Source organism: Pongo pygmaeus, chromosome 13 (genome assembly GCF_028885625.2).
Source record: "Pongo pygmaeus isolate AG05252 chromosome 13, NHGRI_mPonPyg2-v2.0_pri, whole genome shotgun sequence".
Lineage (NCBI taxonomy): Eukaryota > Metazoa > Chordata > Mammalia > Primates > Hominidae > Pongo > Pongo pygmaeus.
In genome coordinates, this window is record NC_072386.2 from 127,086,626 (window position 1) to 127,108,640 (window position 22,015).

A 22,015-nucleotide genomic window follows, 5' to 3' on the forward strand; every position below is an offset into this window, starting at 1 on the left:
AGCCACCCTCTTTCCAGGGCATGGCCCTGAGGGCCGCATGGAGGCCGCTGCTCAGCTCTTCTAGCCTGGGGTGGGTGAGGACATGGGCTGGGAGGGACACGGCTCAGAGGCACTTGGCCCCCAGGAGGAACCTGTCCCTGGTGAAGGAGCTGGGCGACCGTGCGGCGCAGGGCAGGGCCTACGGCAACCTGGGCAACACCCACTATTTGTTGGGGAACTTCACAGAAGCCACGACCTTCCACAAGGAGGTGAGCCGGGCAGGGTGACAGGGTGGAGGGGCCGGGCTGCTGCAAGGGCAGGGCTGAGCCACCCGCCTGGCAGTCACAGGGCGGGGTGGTGTGGCCCAACAGCAGGTGCACCCCACCGAGCCCTGGCCTCATCTGCGCTTGGTCCTGCAGCTCCTAGCTGCTCACTCGGACACACAGATCTCTGGCCCGCCACCTGGGCAGGGAGGCAGCCCCCGTCCACCCACGTCAGGCCCCGGGGCTGTGCCATGACCACCCGGCCTCCGGTCTGTCTCCGCAGCGCCTGGCCATTGCTAAGGAGTTTGGAGACAAGGCAGCCGAGAGGAGGGCCTACAGCAACCTGGGGAACGCCCACGTCTTCCTGGGGCGCTTCGACGTGGCTGCTGAGTACTACAAGTAGGTGGTCCCCACAATCTCCCAGGGAGACAGCAGGCCCGGGGGGGCTGGATACCAGGCCAAGGAGGTGCCCGCCCCAAGCTGGGAAACTGACTGCCGCCTCTCCCCTCCCCAGAAGCCAAGGTGGGGTTCTAGGCTGCCCCGGGAAGGGCAGACGGACAAAGCTCATGGGGAAAAAGGCGGAGGGGGAGCCGGCTTATGGGAGGTCTGGGCCATCTGCCTCCTGGCCTGAGCCACAGAGCAGTGCCTGCCAGGTGGAGCCTGGCTGTCAGCACAGGGTCCTGTGCCCAGCCCTAAACTTAACCCCATCTCAGCCTGAGCAGTGGGCACAGCAGTCTCAGGTCCTCCGGGGAGGAGTGGCGGCTCAGGGTGGTCAGGCAACTTGCCAGAGCCTGGCAGGACCCCCCGTCCCCCTGGGGCCAACAGTCCCGCTCTATGGCAATGTGAGGGTGGGGACGAAGCTGGACCCCAGAGAGGCCCCAGTGGGATTCCGGGGCAGGAGACCATCGGGCAGACTGCGTCCCCATTCTTACCTTCCACCCCTCACCCTGGAACCCTCCTCCTGGGGGCTGACCCTGCCACTCTGAACAGGAAGACGCTGCAACTGTCTCGGCAGCTCAGGGACCAGGCGGTGGAGGCGCAGGCCTGCTACAGCCTGGGCAACACCTACACGCTGCTGCAGGACTACGAGCGCGCGGCCGAGTACCACCTGCGGCACCTGCTCATCGCCCAGGAGCTGGCCGACAGGTGCGTGGGCGCGGACGCGGTGGGCAGACCCGGCCCGGCCCACAGGCTGAATTACCGCGACCCAGGCGAGGTGGCCTGGGTCCCATCCCCTGCTCTGCCACTGACCATGCTGTGACCCAGGAGTGGCCACGCCACTGTGGGGACTGAGCCAGACAGTGTGGACATTGGGCTGGCCACTGACCCCTGGCACAAGCGGGTGGGGTCCCCCTCCCATCCCTCAATTCGCCACCCTGTTGCCCCCACCACCCATGTATGTATGTAAATATCACTCTCTGGAGAGAGACAGGCTGGCAAACCACAGGCCCCTAAGTACTGTCCTGTGTGCAGGTCTGGGGTGGGTGGTGGCCGGAACAAGGGGCTCAGAGCCACAGGCCTGTGGCCTTTCACAGGCAGCGGAGAGGAGGGGTCTTTTGAAAGGCTGCCCTGCCTGGAGGCTTAAAAGTGGCCCAAGGTTTTCCTCTGTGGCGTGGTGATGAGAATGTTCTGGAATAGACAGAGGTGCCGGTTGCACAGCATGAATGTACAAAATGCCAGTGAATCATCCACGTGAAAATGATCAAATTCCTGTTAGACGCATTTCCCTCCAATATAAAAACAACTCCTTCACCCAGTGACTTGGGGGGTGCCTCTAAGGGGGGACAGAGTACAAGGAAGGAGGCTCGCCGGCCGCCAGGGGGCGAGCGAAGCCAAGGGCCCAGAAGCTGCCGGCAAAGGCAGAGCGGGCCACAGGCCAGGTTGCTTGGACTCTGTGCGCTAATCCTTTTAACAGGAAGGAAAAAGGCAGAGCTGATTGGGGCTTATGCTTGAAGGTGGCAGAATTTGTGGGAGGTCCGGCTGGGGACATTATCCTGCTGTCCGGTCGATGCCCCTTGGGCCTGGGGGCCCCTGATGACCCTCGAAGCCAGGGTCATGCTGGGGCCATGACCACCAGGGGAGGGGCTGGGGCTGGGGCTGGGGGCAGGCCTGGAGAGGGCAGGTATGAATCTGGTCTCCCTCTCTGGCAGAGTGGGCGAGGGCCGGGCGTGCTGGAGCCTGGGAAATGCCTACGTGTCCATGGGGCGCCCGGCGCAGGCCCTGACCTTCGCCAAGAAGCACCTGCAGATCTCCCAGGAGGTGAGCCAGGCCTGCCCCCGAAGCTCAGGGCACTGCCCAGCCCACTCCAGACGGGCCGGGTCCACTCTGCCCCGAGCGAGCGTTTGCGTGCCTGGGCCCCCCTCATCCTTTCAGGGCTGTTGCAGCTGCCTGGTCCTTCTGAGGCCTGGTGATGACATGTCTACCGTGCCCGGGGGTTTTTCCTGCAGCCCCCAGCTGGTGCCTTCCTGGGCAGCTGCGTCTCCTCCTCCTTGGAGAGGCTGCACAGGGTCTCTGTGGGCTCCGCCCATCAGCACCCTCCTACTGTGGTCAGTTCATCACAGATGAACTCTGGGCCTCCCGGCTCCTGGCCTGTCCTTACATCACCCACTCCCATGCCACTTCCCTCTGCACACCCCGAGCCTGTTCATGCTAAAGACGGTGCCAGCCCCTACTGACCACCATAGACCCGTGTGGGAGGTGGCTGGGTGGGGAGGCCTGCAGGTGCCCAGGTGAGGGTGGAGAGGGGCGGGCATGCGAAGGTCAGCAGAGCCCCCGTCTGAAGAGCTTCTCCACTGGCAGCCAGCAGGCAGCCCCCGTGTCCCTCTGAGTGCAGGCTACAGCCTCCAGGGCCTTCCAGGGCTCCATGTGGCCAGCCTCCAGGGCCTTCCAGGGCTCCATGTGGCCCTCCCCCCAACCCCATGCCACCTCTCTTCTGCTTGACTTAAGTAAACAGTTAGTCCCTGAGTGATGTGGATGTTCCTGGGAGGGTCCCCCACAGAGCCTCGGCGCACAAGGCAGCGGTTGAGAGAGGTGCAGCCGGGTGGGGCCAGGCCCCTCGCGCACCAGAGGGCACAGGCCCAGCCGCCTGGGACCCTGAGCATCTCTGGGGTGGGACTAGGGGCTGTTGAGGACTGTGGGACCACCTCACCTAGGGACAGATCCCCAGACTCCACCTCCGGGTCCACAGTGAGTCCTGGTTCCCTCAGAGGCCCAGGGGTCATTGACCGGTTCAGGTCACTCAGAAGGTCAGGGACAGGTGTACTGGGGGCCATTAAAGTCCCCTTGGAGCCCACAGCAGGGCCCCAGCCACACCTGCCCGCTCCGCCACCCCACTCGCCGCAGATCGGGGACCGCCATGGGGAGCTCACAGCCCGCATGAACGTGGCGCAGCTGCAGCTGGTGCTCGGCCGCCTGACCAGCCCGGCAGCCTCAGAGAAGCCTGACCTGGCCGGCTATGAGGCCCAGGGTGAGTTCCAGGGTTGTGGGGGGGTCTTGCTCGCCACAGGCACGGACCGCATCGGGAGCTGCGGAGGGGTGGGATAGAGTCCGGGCCAGCATGGCTGAGGTGGCAGCCGCCAGAAAATGGCACCTGTAAGCCAGTTCTTCTTGGCCTCAGGGACAGCACAGGCCTGAGGTTCACCCTGAGCCCCTCCCACCCCTCCTGGGTGGCGCCGCAGGGCTGCTGGATGAAGGACAGGAGGTGGTCGCCTGTTGCCCCGCTGGCTGCTCCAGGGCCTCCACCCCAACCTGCCCCTGGAGCACTCGATGCAGGGAGGGCTTCTGTCCTCAGACCCAAGTAGGAGAGGGCCGCTGGGAGGTGAGAGGGCATCAGCCAGAGGGCTGGGCTGGGCTGGGCTGGGCTGGGCTGGGCTGGGCTGTGGGAGCCCTATGTGCCTGGAGCAGTGATCAGGCAAGGCCCAAGGCCATGTGAGGCCACCGTGGTGACCTCATTCATGGACCGCTGGTCGTCCCATGCCAGTCAGCAGTGCTGCAGACACAGGACAGAACATCCCCTGCAAAGCGAAAAGACTAATAGGTGCCGGGGGGTGGTGCCAGGTTGGGCTGACTTCCTGAGGTGGCTGGCAGGTGGGTGAGGGGCAGGCTTGGGGGGAGCAGCTGCCCCACCCATGTGTCCCCCACCACCAAGGGTCTTGAGTTTGCCAGCCCCCGAGAAGGGATGCCTGCCTCCCAGAACGTACCTGGTGCCCCCCAGGCCTGCTAAGGACCAGGCTGGGAACACCAGGCTTGGACGTGGGGCTGGGCTGCCGGAGTTTCTTTTTCTTATTTTATTTTTAATAATTAAATGTTTTTATAGAGATAGGGCCTCACTATGTTGCCCAGGCCAGTGTCAAACTCCCAGCCTCAAGCGATCCTCTCATCTCGGCCTCCAGAAGTACTGGGATTATAGGCGTGAGCCACCATGCCCAGCCATCCCCTGGGTTTTTGTGCCACGGTGCTCATGGGTTTCTGACGATGACCTCTCCTGGGAAATTGGGGGTGCATGTCAGCCATCGCAGAGGTTGAAGACAGAGGAAGGAGCAGAGGCTCTGGGGCCCTCAGCGAGCCCGTGGGACCAGGTGCTGTGACCAATGGCAGTGCGTGGGTAGGGGATGGGCTGGAATGTGCCCCCCAGGATGTCCAGGCCTATTTCTACCCATGGCCGGGGTTTCCTAAGGGTGGGGAGCTCTGCCGAAAGCTCCTGCGGCACCCCTAGTAACCCTCCTGTGTCCCTGGCTCGCTACTGCCACCATCTGGGACCCCAGCAGCAACTGGCAGCAGGGCTGGGAGCAGCTCTGGAAAGGCTCCGCGGAGGCTGCGGCTCTGGGTCCTCCTGACGTTTTCTTTCTTGGAGCCAAGGAAAAGGGGGGCCGGAGTGGGAGGATGCTGGAACAATGCAGCTTCTGTCCCTCTCTGGCTCCTCTGTGCCGCCCCGAGTGCGGGACCCCTTCCAGCCGGCCCGACGCCTCCTCCCCCAGGGCTGGGGAAGGGTCCTCCTCCCCGCCCAGGGCAGCCCGGCAGCCTGGCTGGGGCCGCCGCCCCGCTGCCGCTGTGGGAGGCAGGCTGCACACCTAGAGTCTGGGCGGCCCTGGGTGAGACCCCCGCTCAGCTGAGCCTGGCAGGGACAGGGCCTTGAGGCCGGGAGTCTGGACCCGGCGCTGCGGGTTGGGGGCGCCACGGAAGGATCCACGCAGCCTCCCCATTGGGCAGGTGCGGAGAGCGGGGTGGATCTGCGAGCTGTGGGAGGGGGGCGAGGTGCAGAGCCGCGCTAGAGCCTGGCCGTGCGGAGGGAGCGCCAGTGCGGAGGGGGCGCCAGGGCTGGGGGCACAGGAGGGCGCTGCCCAGCGGGGTGTGGGCGGGGAGGAGGAAGTCGTCTGGAGGCGGGGCTTCAGCCCGGCGGGGACGTGATGGGGCGTGGCCTTGCTGTTGTGGGCGTGGTCCATGGGCGGTGGGCGTGGCAGAGGCTGGTGGGTTCGGTGTCCAGTTGATAAACACAAGGAGACTTACGTGCGGCTGGAGAACAAAGAGCCTCGGCGCGGCTCAGTCAGCGTATTAATCTCACCGCCCTCTGCCGGCCCCTCCCCAGCCAGCAGAGAAGCCCCAGAAGTGTGTCTGGGGGTCACCACCCTGCCAGCCACTGCACTTGTCCAGCTCCTCTGGGTGTGTGGCTTCTATGAGACCCTGACAGCAACCAGCCCCCGCCTCCCTGGCCAGAGGGCACAGGCCCGGGCCTCCCACACTTGCTCCTGGGCTGCCCCACCCCCCACCCCAGCAAGGGTGCCAGGCAGGACGGAGGCTCTGCTGCCACTCTTGTTGCCGGCAGCATGATTGGCATGTTGGGAGGAGGGAGCCGGCCCTGAGCCCTGCAGGACCGCTCCCTGCTCTTGGCCCGTCCCCGATGGCCCTGCCTGTCCCACAGGGTGTGCGACTGCCCTCAGCCCTGCTGACCGTGCTCCTCAGCCCTCCACCCTCTGGGCCCTGCTCAGGGTGTTGTGAGCATGGTACAGAGGAGTTACTGGGGGAGCATGCCACCAGCCTTCCTGGGAGAAGTCCCCTGAACGTCCCAGTGAGTGGCCTTGGGGTCAGGGATGTGCATGGCATAACATCCCCTGCAGTTTAGGCTGTGGGCTCCAGCTCTGGCCAGCTGATCAAGTGACTTGACCCACTTATGCCTCAGTGTCCCCATCTGGGGAACGGGCCCATCAGTAGTGCTGGGAACAGAGCTTGGCAGGAGTGAGAGGCCAGCGAGCCTGAGGGCCCATAAGCCTGTTACGTGCGGGCCCTGGGTGGACGAGGCAGGCGTGGCTGCAGCACCGTCCACCTGTTCCAGCAGCCCAGTGGTCCTTGGGCAGCCGCAGGGATAGAGGATGCACCCTCTGACCGTGTGCCTAAGAGGGCCCAGAGGGGACAGTGTGTGGGAAATGGCACACAGGGTCCCATACGCAGCAGATACAGAGTAAGTGCCTGCTGCTCCATCACCAGGCTCCTGCCGTGTACCAGGCACTGCTGGGGCCCTCGCTGGCACCAAGACCGCTGAGCCGCGTCCAGCAGCTGATAGGTGAGGAACAGGCAGCCCAGGGGTGAGCCACATGGGATGAGCTTTGGGAGAAAGAAAAGCCCAAGAGGGAGGTGTGGACAGGAATGGGGGAGGCGCGGACAGGAGCTGGGGAGGAGCGGACAGGAGCTGGGGAGGCGCGGACAGGAGCGGGGAGGGGCGCGGACAGGAACGGGGGAGGCGCGGACAGGAACGGGGAAAGCAGGCTGCAGCAGCTTCGGGAGGTGACCATCGTGGTCCGTTCCGACTGCCCTCACAAAGCACCGCAGGCCGGGGCAGCAACAGCAGATGTTTCCTCCTCACAGCTCTGGAGGCCAGAAGACCAGGGTTGGGGTGCCGTGTGCTCGGGCGCTGGCGAGAGCCTCTTCCGGGCTGGCAGACGGCGCTTTCTCGTTGTGTCCTCACATAGCAGAGAGAGCAAGGAAGAAGGGGGAGCTTGAGAACACTGGTGGCTTCTCCTAAGGTCACGCGTCATTATGGGGCTCCATCCTCATGACCTCATGTAAACCTCAGGACCTCCTAACACCATCCAATGGGGAGTTAGAGCTTTGATCATGATGCTGCAGCAAAGACTGGAAGTCAGAGAGAAACGAGCCGCAAGCTTAGACGGAGGAACAGCAGTCTGGGCAGAGGGAACAGCCTGTGCAAAGGGCCTGAGGCAGGGGCCAGCCTGGTGGGTGGAGGGATGGGAAGACTGTCTGGAGCTGACGGAGCAAGGAGAGGGCCTTGGCCGAAGAAGGGAGGGCCTCGTGGGCCCTTGTGTGAGACCCCCTCCCCAATGGGGCGGGACCCTCAGGACCCAGCAGAGAAGGGGCAAGGCCTAGGTCAGCCCTTACCAGCCCCCTGGTCCTTGCATGGAGAGGGGACTTAGAGGCAAGGCTGGGGCAGCAGGCAGGTGAGGGGCAGGTGATCCGGCTCCAGGGAGGTGAGGAGGGGTGGGACTCTGGATCTGCAGTGAGGCAGGGACTACCGGGATTTCAGACCAGAGGTGGACGTGAAGGAACAGTGGGCAGCTGAAAATTGGGGTTGCTGAGGTCTGAGCCAAGCCGGCGGGGCGGGTGCTGCCCTGAGGGGTCCGGCAGGCACAGGGGGCGCCAAGATGCTCGATGGGCTTGAGTTGGCCATTGCACATAAACGTCTGGAGCTGGGTGAGGACAGAAATGATGATGACAGTGTGACGGTCAGCGTCGGGTGACGGTCATGGGGCGGTGCTGGGAGAAGTTTCCAGACATTTCCCTCGTAGGCGGGAGAGACAGGAAGCCAAGCCAGTGGGCCGGGCCTGTCTGGGCAGCTCAGCCAAGGGCACTGGATTCACACTGAACGCCTCAGCCGACTACAGACAGAGGGTGCATTGAGCCGGGCACAGCGGGCCTTCCGCCCACCGTCTGTGCCTGGCCATGAGGGTACCCGCCCTGGGGCCAGACGCAGGCTGTGTCTCAGAAGGGCATTTCAGCCGCTGCTGCAGCCAGGGCCCATCCATGCAGCGTCCTGGTGGAAGGCCAGGCCTGGCAGAAGCAGCTGTGCCGGGCCCAGGACCCGGAGGATGCGGTGGGGAAACCAACTTAGGCCCCCACGGCACTGGGGGGCGGCGAGGGAGAGCCAGGCCCCCAGGCAGTGCACACTGGGAGATGGAGCGGGGCTCTAGCTCGGTGTGGTAAGTGAAGGGCCCACCCCAGCACAGACGTGCCCCTGTCATTTCCATGATGAGGGGAGCAGGCCCCGAACTGTGTGGGGTCAGGAGCTGTCCTCAGAGCTACCTTGCTAATCTGTGTGGGGGTGGGCAGCTGGTAGCCCTTCAGAGAACAGGCCGTTGACCCCAGCCCTGTTCTGTCCCTTCAGGCTGCACCACCCGAGGCTGGGGCGGCTCCACCTCAGTGCCTGGCCGGATCCTGAATGTGCCGGAGCTAACCCTGATCCCACTGAGCACTGTGGCCACAGGGTCGGGATGGGAGCCCTGGCCGGGGCGTTTGTGTTGGGAGTGGGAGGAGCAGTGGAGGGCCCCAGGTCCCAGCGTCCTGCTTAGGCCCCTGATGGGCCCCACGTGTGCCTCTGGCTGCACACGTTTCCATCCCAGGCCCCTGGAGAGCAGGAGCTCAGGGTGTGTCCTCGGAGCCCAGAGGCCAGGCCAGGGAAGCGCACAGCCCACACTCAGCCAGTTCCCGATCCCTGCCCAGCTCTCATGAAGCCCTAGGCATTCGCCGTGGGCTGCTCTGGGGCCAGCGGGCTGGAGGCAGAGGACCAGCCTGGGCCCCCAAGTCCTCGGCTCCCTCTGCTCCTGTCCCCGTCCCCCCAGCCGCGTTTAGGATGCTCACCATTTAAACAGGTCACATGGACAGACTCAGGAAGGGGCTGCTAGCAGCCAGGCCGGGCCAGGGGCTCCCCTCTGCCCCATAGGTAGCACCTTGCTGTCCACCAGGTGCCTTCTTAGCTGTCTGAAGCCCCCAGTGCATCCTCATCACTGCCATTCACTAGGTGGGAGCAGGACCCCCTTCCCAGTTGGGGGTGGAGGCTTGGACTCCATTTGGTGGCACAATGCTCCAACAGCAGCCCCCCAGCAAGACCCAGGCCTGTTCTCATCCACAGCGTGGACCTGTAAGGGAGACCCTGAGAGGCGCTGACACTCTGGCCCATTTCCTCCCTCCGTCATGGTTGGGGCCAGGCTCATATTTAAATCAGGGCCCCGCTGAGGCTGGGGTCAGGGGGATGTTGGCTAAGTGACCCAGCTGTGCAGGTGAGGCTGGGACGGGCTGTGTGTGGGACCCAGTGCCTGAAATGACTGAGTGACTGCCTGCCTGAGCCGGCTCTCTCGCTCTGTGGATGTTGTGTTCCCCGGCAGGGCCCAGAACCCAGGGCTAACAGTGGGGTCCAGGTGCACCTGAGGCCCCGGCACCCTGACTGGCCATTCGTGCTGCTAACTTTGACAAGTGCCCCAGCCCTGGTGGCTGTGCCCCCTGATGCAGTGGGGCCTGGATGGGGTAAGGGGGTGTCTGGGCCTGCCCCCCACATCTGCCTGATGCAGGCAGCCACCAAGCAGCTTCACTTTAGGAGCTGAGCCCCTCGGGGGGATGAGTGCGGAGGGGAACTGCCCGGCCTGGCCTATCCCTGCCGGCGCAGTCTGATAAGGGGGGCACTGAGCTCCGAGGCGTAGTAATGGGGCCAAGTCTGCTGGTCCGGAGGTGCCAGGACTGGATTCTCAGAATGCCCACTGATGCCAGGGCTGGCTCTGGCCCCGCCCTCGGACTCACACCGGGTGTGCGCAGGGCTCCTGGGCACAGCCCGTGTCCAGTGTGTCCACGGGTGGAGGGACGCTTGGTTCCCAGGAATACTGGGTAAGGGTGGGCATAGGGGGGTGGGAGCTGTGGGTGAGCAGGGAGGAGGGCCAGGGTCCTGCCAGCTGCAAGAGGCTCCCTGGAGATGTGCCAGGCATAGGGACAGCAGAGACAGGGTCCTCAGTGTCAGCCTCGTTCCGCTGTCATCCCCTCTGCCTAGAACGTTCTGCTGCCTTTTCCACAGCGGCCGTGCCCCCGTCCGTCCTGCCGCTGCCTCAGGGAAGCACCTGCAGACCCTGGCTCTCAGCCACAGCATCAGGTCCTTCCCACAGGGCTTCTTGCCTGGTTGAGGACATTCCCCACTTCCCAGATTCCATCCTGTTTTTCCGTTCGCCACCTCATTTCTGATCTGCCAGGTCTGTTGTGCCCTGGATACAGGCTCTTGAGAGTGCTCAGGGAGCGGCTGGGCTGAGATAGGGCCCACTCTCCCAAACTCCCAAATCCTTTCAGGCCCCACAGGGCTGAGCGACACCCGTCTCTGCCAGGGCCATGTTGGGACAGAGACTTGAAGGTGGGCCTGGCTGTGGGGCTGCCCAGGGGCCCAGGACAGGCACTGGTGGCTCCGCTGAGTCTGTAGCTGGCCAGTATTGGGTCAGGCAGCTGCGCCCCACCACCCCACTGCGGCTAGAGGAGATGGGGGTCCCTTGGGTGGAGACATGGCCAGTAGGGTGAGCCCAGGGCCAGGAGGGATGGACAGGAGCCCGGGGAAGGTCCCACGGCAGAGCTGGTCTGAGGGATTCATCTGAGGCCTTTGCCTCCCCGAGCCTGGCCTGGGCTGCCTGCAGTGAGCTGGGAGTGGACCCAGAGGCCTGCCCCACCTGCCTCTGGGGCACAGCATGATGCACCCTCAGGAGGGGGGATTGGGTGGCCTCACAGAGGTGGCCAGGGGCCACAGGAAGGGTGTCCAGGCAGAGGGAACAGCAGGAGCTGACAGGGGGAGGCCCTGTATGTGGCAGGGGAGAGGCCTGTCCAGAGCCAGGCCCTTCCAGCATGGGGAGCCAAAGCCAGACCCCACCTGGCCCCAGCCAGGGTGCGCCCTGTCTCGACACCTGTCCCCTTTGACTCTGACAGTGCAGTCGGGGAGATGCAGAGGACACTCAGACATGACACTCGCCTCCACAAGGGGGGCTGGCTGTCAGAAAGCCATGGCCGGGCTGGTCCTTGGCCCCCCAGAGACTCTGGCCTGGCCCACCCAATGCGAGGTGCCAGGGTGGTGCTGGGCTGACCGGGTCCCTCTGTCTTCAGGGGCCAGACCCAAGAGGACGCAGAGGCTGAGCGCGGAGACCTGGGACCTGCTGAGACTCCCCCTGGAGCGGGTGAGCCAGGGACACGGGACCGATGTCAGCACAGCCGCTGCCAGAGCACGGGCAGCGGGGTTAATGAGGCAGAGCCACCGCCACCCACCTCAGTCCCTGTCTGCTGGGAGATAAATGTGCCCTCCTCGGCCTGATGCCCTGCGTGGGCCCATCTGCCACCTGCTCACCCATGTCCCTCAGCGTCTGGCCAGCTGTGCCCCAGGCGAGGCGTGGTCCTCACATTTCAGGCCCCCATGCTCCACCCAGCTGCTATGCCACCACACCCTCGGGAGCCCACAGACAGGGACACCCACTCCTGCCTGCTCCCTGCCCTCTCGGACTCTGACCCAAAGTGGGGACAGCTGCTGCAGGTGCAGATGCTGGCTGGGGTTCAGCAAACCCACACAGACAGATTCGGGGGCTGCCTGGCGTAGGGCCCTGGGCTGGCCCTGTGCCTGCCGGCAGTGGGTGCTGTGTGGCCTGGGCCGGCAGCCTGACCTCTCTGAGCCTCTGGTTCCTCTGGTGTGGCCTGTGTAGAGTTGTGGATGGCCGTCAGGGTTCTGCTGTGGGGACGAGACCCAAGGATGCCCACAGTCACTGTCGTTGCTGGTGTAAGCCGGCTGACATTTGGGGGGCCCACTGGCCCTCAAACGCCCCACCCTGCCTCTCCCGGCCCCAGCCAAGGGCCCACAGCCCCAGTCCTCTCCTCCTCTCTGGGTACTGAGCACCTATGGTGTGCGTCCATGAAATGCAGGCGGCCTGGCCTTCCCTTCAGGGTCCTGGGATGGGGACATTGGTTCACAATTGCCCAGGCCATGCGCAGCCTTACCCCTCCCTAGGAGCAGAATGGAGACAGCCACCATTCAGGGGACTGGCGGGGGCCCAGCAGGGACTCGCTACCCCTCCCCGTGAGGAGCAGGAAGTACCAGGAAGGCCCGGACGCTGAGAGGAGGCCCCGGGAGGGCAGCCACTCCCCGCTGGACAGTGCCGACGTCCGGGTGCATGTGCCGCGTACGGTAGGCGTCTCTGACAGCAGAGCCAGGCCGAGAGGGAGGAGAGCTTGGCAACTGCGCCCCAACTCCACTGCCAGCCAACGGGGCCAGGCCAGGCCCAGGCACTCCGGGGAGACAGGGGTCCCTCCCCAGTGCACCTGGTGCAATGCTGTCCTGGGACCCCGGTGGGGGCTCTGGGAAGGGCTGAGTGTTTAGCATGGTGGTCGCACTTGGCCTCAGAGGCCCCGGCCACCGAGGAGCCTCCTGGGGACTCTGGGCTGGGCTCTTCTGCATGGAAGGCCCCACCTCTCTTTGGGCCTCAGTTTCCATCTTGTTCACCAGTTGGGGGCTGGCTCTTCCCAGCCTTCCGGTGGCCTCTCTCTCTGACTCCAGCCCCCACCCTCCTTTGTCGGGATCCTCCAGACCCATCCGCTAGTCGCAGGAGCATGTCCCTGAGAGGGACTGGCTGCCTTCACTGTGAGAGCCGGGCTGCACAGATACCCCGATGGGGTGCCCCTTTCTGAGGCAGCTCTTGGAGGCTCTGGCCAGTGAGGTCAAGCCTGTGTATCCTACCAGGGCCCCAGAGAGGTGGACGAGGCCAACACAGTCCCTGGGGGAATCCTGGGATCTCTGACACCTGGCGGGGTTCCCTGAGCAGAGGGGCCTGAGGGGCACCCAAGGAGCGGGTGGGAAGCCCCCAAGCCCACCCATGGTCAGGCCCTGGTGTGGAAGCACTTGCAGCTCCAGCCGGGCCAAGGTGCTGGGGCCGCTCCTTGTCGGTGCAGGGGCCAGGGCAGGACCGATGGTGAGTGGGGTCATGGAGAGGATGCAGCTGGGTGGCCTGTGCATGGCTGCAGAGCCCCTGGTGAGGGGACAGCAAGGGGCTAGGTCCACTCAGGGTTCCTCCTGGTCAGGGGCTGGGAGGCCCCACCCTGCCCTACCCAACCTGGGCTCAAGGTCACGAGTGGAGCAGAGGGTTACAGCCCAGCAAGCAGCAGCAGCGCAGCCTGGGGGCCACCCGGGTCCTCAGGGCTAGCCAGGAGCCCCCCGCATTGCTGTGGCACACAGAGGTGGCGGGAGGGGTGGGGCAGTTGCAATGACTGCCAAGTGTATGGGTGGACGGACGGGGGACAGACAGACCGGTGGTCAGACTCGGGGACGGTGGGGGGACAGGGGACAGGCCGGGCCTGTGCCTGGCAGGTGGCAGCTGTGCCAGGGCCACCCCAGCCACGGGGGAGCTGGTTGGTGTTCAAGGGCACAGACGGGCCGAGTCCGGGTTCAGAGGTCAGCCTGGAGCACCCCCGAGCAGGACGGCTGGGTCCAAACCACTAGAAATAGTCTGAAACTGTTCTTCCGTGGGCATCAACCTGCAGAGGGGTATGGGTGCCAGGCTGGGATTCGCAGCCCCCCAAGGCTGCCCAAGCCCATCCTTCCCACCAGCAGAGCACAGCCTCCCCTCCCCTCATTCAGCCCCAGCACTGCCCAACCATCTGGGCTAGGTCCATCCGTCCACTGACGGGAGAGGTGCAGAGGGAAGGGCACCCAGGGAGCACCTAGTCAGTCCTTCCTTGGGGTCTCGGTGACCCCCCAGCCTCTCTGGGCCTGGAGGGAGGAGCAGGACTGGGACCCAGACACCTGTCCTGTCCACAGCTGGCCCTGCCCTGTCCACAGCTGGCCCTGCCCTGTCCACAGCTGGCTCTGCCCTGTCCACAGCTGGCTCTGCCCATCACATCTGGGCCGCTAAGAAAGGAGCGGGAGGCTGGCAGCATGTGTGGGACAGACCAGAGTCAGCCGGCCTCGGGAGCAGATGGCTTTCTGGAAAGCACAGCCTCTGAGGGCTTCCAGGCTTCACGTCCCCCCAACAAACTGCCCTGGGTCTGGGCCAGCAGGGCCAGGGGACACAGTTCCAAGTGTCCAGCTGCCTGGCCCAGCACTCTGGAGGCCTTGGCCTGTGCCCCAGGGAGCCCTCACCTGCTGCGGGCCCTGCTCCCCTGGCCTCTGCAGCCACCGCAGGGCAGGACGCCCAGGACAGCCAAGATCCTGGCCCCAGACAAACGGGGTTCCCAGGATCTGTGAGGACGTGGCAGGGCCTCTTGGCTTTCTGCTGACCTGAACCCCACTGGCCTTCCTGAGGTCAGAACCTTGGGTACCTCCGAGTAAGGACTGTCTGCATCTGCATCCTGGTGGCAGCCTGTATGGGGACTGCAGCGAGGGTGGGTGGGGGACACATCCCTGGGGGGTCAGTGGCCGGGTAGGACCCCTTCCCCCTCTGCTGGGGTCCTCAGGGGAGGGCTTTCAGCTCTTGAGTTGGGGTCCTCATCTGCAAAGTGCAGCTGATACCAATACTGCGCCGTTGCTGTTGTTGACCAACCGGCCCCTCCCCTCCCCACCCTGTGCCCAGACAGTGCAGAGGCCTTGCAGCCAGCACAATCGGGGCTTGGGGATCTCAGGCGGTGTGGCTGGGTGTGGTCTGGGGGTCCAGAGAACTCATTCCGGGGTGGAGGGTAGCGGGCAGGGCAGGGTTGGCCTCAGAGGCTGGAGAGAGTGTGGGTCCATCCGGGAATGAGACAGAGGGGCAGCAGCCAGAGGCTGGAGTTGAGCTGGCCAGGAGGCCCTTGAGCTAGGGCACTGGGGAGCCACCGAGGGCTGTGGGGCAGGAAGGGCCGTCCCGGACAGAGGAGTCCAGATGAGGACAGCAACCCGCCCAGGCCCTCTGTGCCTGCCTCCGTAGTCAGGCCGAATAAAGGAGTGGCTTTCCCCACCTGGCCCAGCTCTGGAGGGAGGCCCAGGGGCCCAGGTGTCAGCGGGAAAAGGGCTCTTCAGCAGGCTGTCCGCCCACACAGCCCTCCAGTGTGCCTGCCCACAGGCACGGGGAGGGGGAGGTTCACTGCTGCGCTCGCTGGGGGAGTGTTTACGGAGTGTGCCCGTGTTTTAGTGTGAGCCCATGTGCATGTGTGTGAGCTCGTGTGTGTGTGTGAGCCTGTGTGTGTGCATGCGCTCAAGTGAGCAGGGGCGGGTGCTAGGAGGGCTGAGCCCTTGCCCAGGGTCCTATTTAAGCCTCACGCATCCCAGCCCTGAGGCAGCACTTGGCACTTTGGGCAGGGCAGTGGTGGCCCTGGGCACCTTGTGTCCTGCCTGCGCTCTGTGTGGCCAAGCACCCAGCGTGGCTCCCTGCTGCTGTGGAGAGAGCCTGTGATCCACGTGAGTCTGGGGTCCCTGGGGTCCTAACAGGTGGAGGCTGAGGGAGCACACGGGCTTCTGTGAAGCCGGGTGGGGTGTTCTTGGTCAGGGTGCGTTCCCCTCCTCCACAGGAGAAACTGGGCTTGTGCTAAAGCAAGAGAGACTAGAGTCAGACTTAAGGAGGGACTCTGAGACCTCCGGGAAGGAGGGAGCCAGGGCTTGGGGCAAGGGAGAAGTTAGAGCAGGGAGGCGGAACCCCGAGTCCCACTGGATATGTTCTACTGGGACATAAATGCAGGGGCAGGTGGCCTTGGGGCCCAGGGTCCTGCTCCTGAGGGGCTCAAGGGGCCCCAAACTATCCAGAGCCTCTCCCCGTACCAGGCAGTGAGCCATGGTTTTGCACCTGCGGTCGTGGGCCCCTGCCCCCCATGAGAGGGACACATTAGCCCCTCAACAGTTGGCCCCAGCCTCAGGAAAGGGGAGGGCTGCCCGACATGGGACCCTGAGAGGGGCTCTGCCATGGGGCCTGGGACATGGTCCCTGACGGGTCCTGCCTTTCCCAGGAGGGGCCTTGCTCGGTTCACCTGGGCCCCAGGTCACCTGGAGGAGCCCAGCTTGAGCCAGACACAGAGGCCCCCCGCAGCTGTGCCCTAGGTCATCATAGCCCGGGAGCAAGTCCCTTTTGGACCAGGAGGCCACATCCTCCCGGGGAGGTACCTGTGTGGCCCCCCAACTGGCACTCAGAGAGGCTGGCAACCCCAGTGCCACCCTCTGCCTGGACCTGCAGCTCCCAGAGCCCTGGCCCAAGTGAATGTGGCCCTCCCCGCAGCCTGGGCCAATTCTCCCCTCCCTCCTGGCTGGGGAATCTGGGGGAGTGGGGGTGTTGCCCCCTGAGCCAGGCTGCAGGAGGAGAGCCCTGCGGGGAGAAGGGGGTGCTAGAACTCTCCCTCCCCGGGTCTGCCTCAGGGACAGGAGGTACCTGAGGTTTCCATGACAGCTGGGGACTGACTCTAGGGGCCAGAGCCAGGTGGGGTCTCTCCTAAAACAGGGCTGTCTACAGGGCCCTCGGCTCAGCTCAGGGGTCTGAATCCCAGCTCTTTTTTGCTCCAGTGTGACCTTGGGTAGGTCACACATGTCTCTGAGCCTCACTCTCCTGTGCCCTGGGCTGATTCCAGCAGAAAACTGGAAGCAGGACGGGAGCCCTGGTCCTGGGCTATGGGGGTCAGGTGTCGGGAATTCCAGTTGTCTGTCAGACAGCTGGCTGTCTCCTGGGCTGTGGGGGTCAGGTATTGGGAATTCCAGGCAGCATCAGGCACCCAGGAGGTGCCATCTCCACCAACATTGCATCACTTGTTAACTTGTTCAGCTGTGAGCCCAGCACTTGCAGGCCTGGAAGAGGCCACCAGCCGTGAGATGGACAGGCTGGGGCCAGGCAGGGTGTGCCAGCGCCAGTCGGGAGGTGGACGGGGCTTGGAACCATCACAGCCACGCTTCAGCCCTGGGGCCCGGACCAGGCCCTGTGAGGCTGGGTCACGGGGTGGACCTGCTTCAGCTGGGCCCCTCGGGGGGCCACAGGAGACCACGCCCTCCAGCCTCCCTTGTTTGGGTGTGTGGACTGAGGCCCACGGCGGGGTTCATTCCTTCGAGTTCATTCACACAGCAGACACCAGTGAGGGCTGTGTGGAGCACAGACGCAGGGAGCTCGTGGCAGGGCTGACACAGGGTGTGGTGGGCAACGGGACAGGAAGCACGGGAGGCTTCCTGGGATGTCTGGGGAGTGTTCCAGGCTGAGGCTGGGGAGGCTGGCCCAGGGCAGGTGACGGACAGAGGCCTGAACTGGGGTGGCACCCATGAGAGGGGAGAAGTCCGGGGCAGTCGGCGGGTGCCAAGGGTAGGTGGCACGTCCTGGGGGAGGGGTAGCTGGGTGCTGAGGGTAGGTGGCACGTCCTGGGGGAGGGGTAGCCAGGTGCCAAGGGTGGGTGGCACATCCTGGGGGAGGGATAGCTGGGTGCCAAGGGTGGGTGGCACGTCCTGGGGGAGGGGTAGCTGGGTGCTGAGGGTGAGTGGCACATCCTGGGGAGGGGTAGCCGGGTGCCGAGGGTGAGTGGCACGTCCTGGGGGAGGGGTAGCTGGGTGCTAAGGGTGAGTGGCACGTCGTGGGGGAGGGGTAGCCGGGTGCCGAGGGTGGATGGCAGGTCCTGGGGGAGGGGTAGCTGGGTGCTGAGGTTGGGTGGCATGTCTGGGGGGAGGGGTAGCCGGGTGCCGAGGGTGGGTGGCACATCCTGGGGGAGGGGTAACTGGGCGCTGAGGGTGAGTGGCACGTCGTGGGGGAGGGGTAACCGGGTGCCAAGGGTGGGTGACACGTCCTGGGGGAGGGGTAGCCGACAGGGGGCAGGTGAGAGTCCTGATCTTGGCCAGGGTCTCAGAAGTGTGTTTGGTCCAGGCAAGCAGCCCCCGGTCTCATCTGGGGGTCTGCGGGGCTAGCTTTGGCTGTGGTGACCCCACTCCCTCCCCAGAGCATCCCGAGGGCCCCGTCTTCGGACGAGGAATGCTTCTTTGACCTGCTGACCAAGTTCCAGAGCAGCCGCATGGACGACCAGCGTTGTCCCCTGGACGATGGCCAGACCGGGGCTGCCGAGGCCACAGCCGCCCCCACCCTGGAGGACAGGATCAGTGAGTGCCCCCCTCAGCCGGGCCCTCCCTTGGGCTTGTCTGCAGGGGCCAGGACCAGGGCTCCCGTCCTGCTTCCAGTGAGGAGCTTTCGGGGGCAGACCAGCAGGCCAGCTGCAGAGCATCCTGTCACTGAGGGTGCCCTCCACAGCCCCCGCAGAGCAGCATCCCGGGAAGTGTGTCATCAGCCCGCTCTCCGGAACACACTCAGGCCGCAGGGGCAGTCTCGGGGAGGGTGTGGGAGACCGGCGTTCTCCTCCTGTCACCCCCTGGAAGCCCCAGAGGTGGGCGTGGGACAGCAGGAGGAGCAGCTGAGAGCTGCCTAGGTCGGTCAGGGGAGACTCCCCCAGGAGCCATGGCCCCAGGAGCACAGTGGGCTGGGCTGGGCTGGGCTCAGAGGTCAGAGGTCAGGGCTCACTGTGGCCGCAGCCCGAGCCTCGGGCCTGACCCCGCACTGGGTCCCAGGCCTCACCCTCTGCCCCGCCGCAGCCCAGCCCTCGATGACGGCCTCACCCCAGACCGAGGAATTCTTCGACCTCATCGCCAGCTCCCAGAGCCGCCGGCTGGACGACCAGCGGGCCAGCGTGGGCAGCCTGCCGGGGCTACGCATCACCCACAGCAACGCAGGGCACCTCCGAGGCCATGGCGAGCCCCAGGAGCCAGGGGACGACTTCTTCAACATGCTCATCAAGTACCAGGTGGGCTGCGGCCCTGGGCGGGCATGGCTCATGGCCCCTTTGCCATCCACTTGTGTGGAGGCAACTTGTGTCCTGAGGAGTGAGGTGGGCGCTGGTTCCACCGTCTCAGGTCATGTTTGAGGGACTCCTGGGGGACTCAGCCAGTGTCACCAGATGACCAGGGGTGTCTGAGCCTGAAGCACTACTCCTGGGAACCCCGGGCTGCTGGAGACACCAGAGACCCCCCTGGCAATCCCAGGACACTCCCAGGCTGTGCCACCCCCCTGCCATGCGGGAACTCGGCGTGGGGGCTGGGGGTCACAGGTCCTGGAGCTCATGGCCTCAGGGATTCCCCACCAGCCCTCCACACCCAGCAGGGAAAACACGGGCCAGATAGCACCCCCAGAGTGGGGAGGGCAGGGGGATCCAGGGCTGCCAGCTGGCTGGCGGGACAAAAACAGGGACCATCCAGGGACCACACAGTGGATGGCATGGTCGGAGGGTCCAGCCCGAGGGCAGAGCCAAGGCTGGGGCTCCAGCCTGGCAGCCACGCCAGGAATGACCTCCTCACCTGTGTGGGGGTGAGCCAGGTAGGGTGGCTGGAGTGGAGACTGCTGAGCCAACTGCTGTCCCAACTAGGATCTCAAACTCTGGGGGTCTCGCCATCCCTGTGGGGCACAGCCACTGCTGGGAAGGGGTTCAGGGTCCGTAGACTCGGGAACAGGCTGGGGGTGGAGGCTGCTTGGCCCACCACGAACCAAGCCAGCAAATTTCCAGGTCTGCCATCCTCCCCACAGCAGAGAGGAAACCGCGGCCCGGGGCCAGGCGTCCGACCAGCCACCTCCAAACCAGCCCCACCCAAGAGGCCCAGAGTCCCCTGTCCGCACGCATGCCTGCACCAGCTCCCGTCCCTCCTGCTCCAGGCCCTTCAGAGAAGCCCAGACGCCCCCTTGGCCCCCCGGCCTGCACACTGGAGCAGACGAGGCCCACGGGGTCGGCCACCTGACCCAAGAGGGAGCCCTGGGGGGCGCCACACTTCGGGCTCTGGAAGCTGAGACCTCAGGCCTGCCGGGGTCAGTCCCAGGCTGTGCCGGTTTCCAGGGCCGGGCAGAGGGATGGCCACGCATGCCCGTCCCTGGGGATCAGCAGATCTGGGGAGCAGGCGTCCAATGCCGCCCTAGCCACTGTCTCCTGGGCCTGGCGCATCCATGCCCAGTGGGAATCGTTGGACCTGCTTTTCCTGGGTGGGCCTGCCCTGGGCTCCTGCGGGTTGGTGGCGGGGTCACCAGAAGACTGCGCTCAGGGCCTGGGCTCCCAGCACAAGACCCCAGAGCGAGGCAGGCCCCAGAACCAATTTCCTGGGTGGACAGGGGGAAGCCCGTGAACAGTGCACGCTGGCCTCTGGAACCGCCGCTGCTGACCAGCCCCGGACCACTGGGGCTGGGGGGGGTGAGGCCGCCAACTGCACTGTGTCCACCCAGTCCTCCAGGATCGATGACCAGCGCTGCCCGCCGCCTGACGTACTGCCCCGGGGCCCTACCATGCCGGACGAAGACTTCTTCAGCCTCATCCAGAGGGTGCAGGCCAAGCGCATGGATGAGCAGCGGGTGGACCTCGCCGGGGGCCCGGAGCAGGGGGCAGGCGGCCCGCCCGAGCCCCAGCAGCAGTGCCAGCCTGGTGCCAGCTAAGGCCCTGTGCCCACCGCCAGGCCCACCCTGCCCCCACTCCTGGACGCCCGGCTCACAGTCACAGCCATGTCCTCCCGAGGCCATTGCCGAGGACAGGCATTGGGCATGCAGCCCCACGGCCTCCCCGACCCAGGGCGGCAGGCTCAGGCCAAGCTGCCCATGGTGGGAGGGCGTGCTTCCAACCCGAGCTGGCCCCCCATGGCCCTCGGCTTCCTCCCTTCTGCCCCTGCCGCAGGCCGGACAGGGCCTTCGGCATGTCGGCCCCGACCTGGTGCTGTCAGACTCTCGCACCCTCTCCCCCAAGCCCTTCCCGTTCTGCCCCGCCCTGCCAAATGTGAAACCCTGCTGTCTCCCCCACCCTCCCCAAAGGTGTCTCTGAGCCGCCTCTTGGGGCCACCAAGGACAGGGCCATGTTCTATCCCCCCAGAGCTGGTCTTGGGACGGCCGTGTGGCAGGCATGCTCCACCCCTCCGGCTTCGTCCCGGGGCAGGGCTTCCTCCAAGCCTGTCTCCCCACTCCCTGGCCAGAGGAGGTCAGCAACCACAGAAGGCCCCCCAGACCAGGCATGGCAGACCAGGCTGCAGGGGCAGCCCTGAGGTGCCCCCCGCCGAGTCCCAGGGCCCTGCAGGGGCCTCGACGGGAGCTGGGCCTGTCTCTAAAGCAGAGAGAATGGCTAGGCATGAACTTCGACATTCCAAAACCCCAAGCCGGGAAAAAGGGCAGGGCCTGGTCCTAGGACGCTTGCTGGCAGCGAGAACAGTGCCCAATCACGGTGGGAGGTAGCACCAGGCTCTGTGACCCTCACCCAAGTGGGGGGGGGGGCGTTCAGTGGAAGCTGGGTAGGCTTCACTCAGCTCAACCCTGCAGACCCCCCCATATGAGAACTCCCCTCCTCCCACCAGCTGGGGGAGATGACATTACTGCTCTCTCCATGGGGAGGGGGCTCACAGGGCACCGGGTTCGGGATCCTGAGACTGGCAGGGCCTGCTGGAGCCTGAGATGGGCCCCAGGGGCCTGAGGTTGCCTCCTCCTGTCCAGACCCAGCCTTGGCACCTCCCAAGACCGCTGAGGGCCCTACCATGGCCCCACAGCCCCCAGGGCTGGCAGTTCCATCTAGGAGGCTGCCTCTAGGCCCCACTCTCAGGCTAGGATGGAGAGGCAGATCTGGGCCTGGCGAGGTGACCTGCTTCTGGAGGGGCAGGGCCGCACCCGAGGGCAGGGACAGGTGCCGGAACACAGGGTCTCCAGGACGTAGCGCCCCCCTGCATACTTGAATGTGTGTGCGTATTTATTGCTCACATGTGTGTGCCATGTTGTCAACGGGTCCTTTCCAACCCAAGAGGTACATCTGTTTTTGTTTTTCCTGAAAAATAAAGTCGGCCAAGTGAG

At 65.3% G+C, this 22,015-nt stretch overlaps 1 protein-coding gene across 2 annotated transcripts in view; it reads left to right on the forward strand.

The window, feature by feature from the left end:
- The window catches only part of GPSM1 (G protein signaling modulator 1), a 31,731-nt gene extending 9,716 nt beyond the window's left edge, over positions 1-22,015 (forward strand). The window contains exons 5-14 of one of the 2 annotated variants that reach the window (XM_054501455.2): positions 125-248; positions 526-641; positions 1,233-1,388; positions 2,393-2,501; positions 3,585-3,708; positions 11,370-11,440; positions 12,259-12,435; positions 18,108-18,264; positions 18,751-18,959; positions 20,420-22,015. In XM_054501455.2, coding sequence (XP_054357430.1) covers positions 125-248; positions 526-641; positions 1,233-1,388; positions 2,393-2,501; positions 3,585-3,708; positions 11,370-11,440; positions 12,259-12,435; positions 18,108-18,264; positions 18,751-18,959; positions 20,420-20,626 — 1,450 coding nt within the window. In that variant the 3' untranslated portion in view covers positions 20,627-22,015. Of the gene's footprint in view, positions 1-124; positions 249-525; positions 642-1,232; positions 1,389-2,392; positions 2,502-3,584; positions 3,709-8,059; positions 8,450-11,369; positions 11,441-12,258; positions 12,436-18,107; positions 18,265-18,750; positions 18,960-20,419 lie in introns of those variants that run through there. The other variant, XM_054501457.2, reaches the window with a different exon arrangement.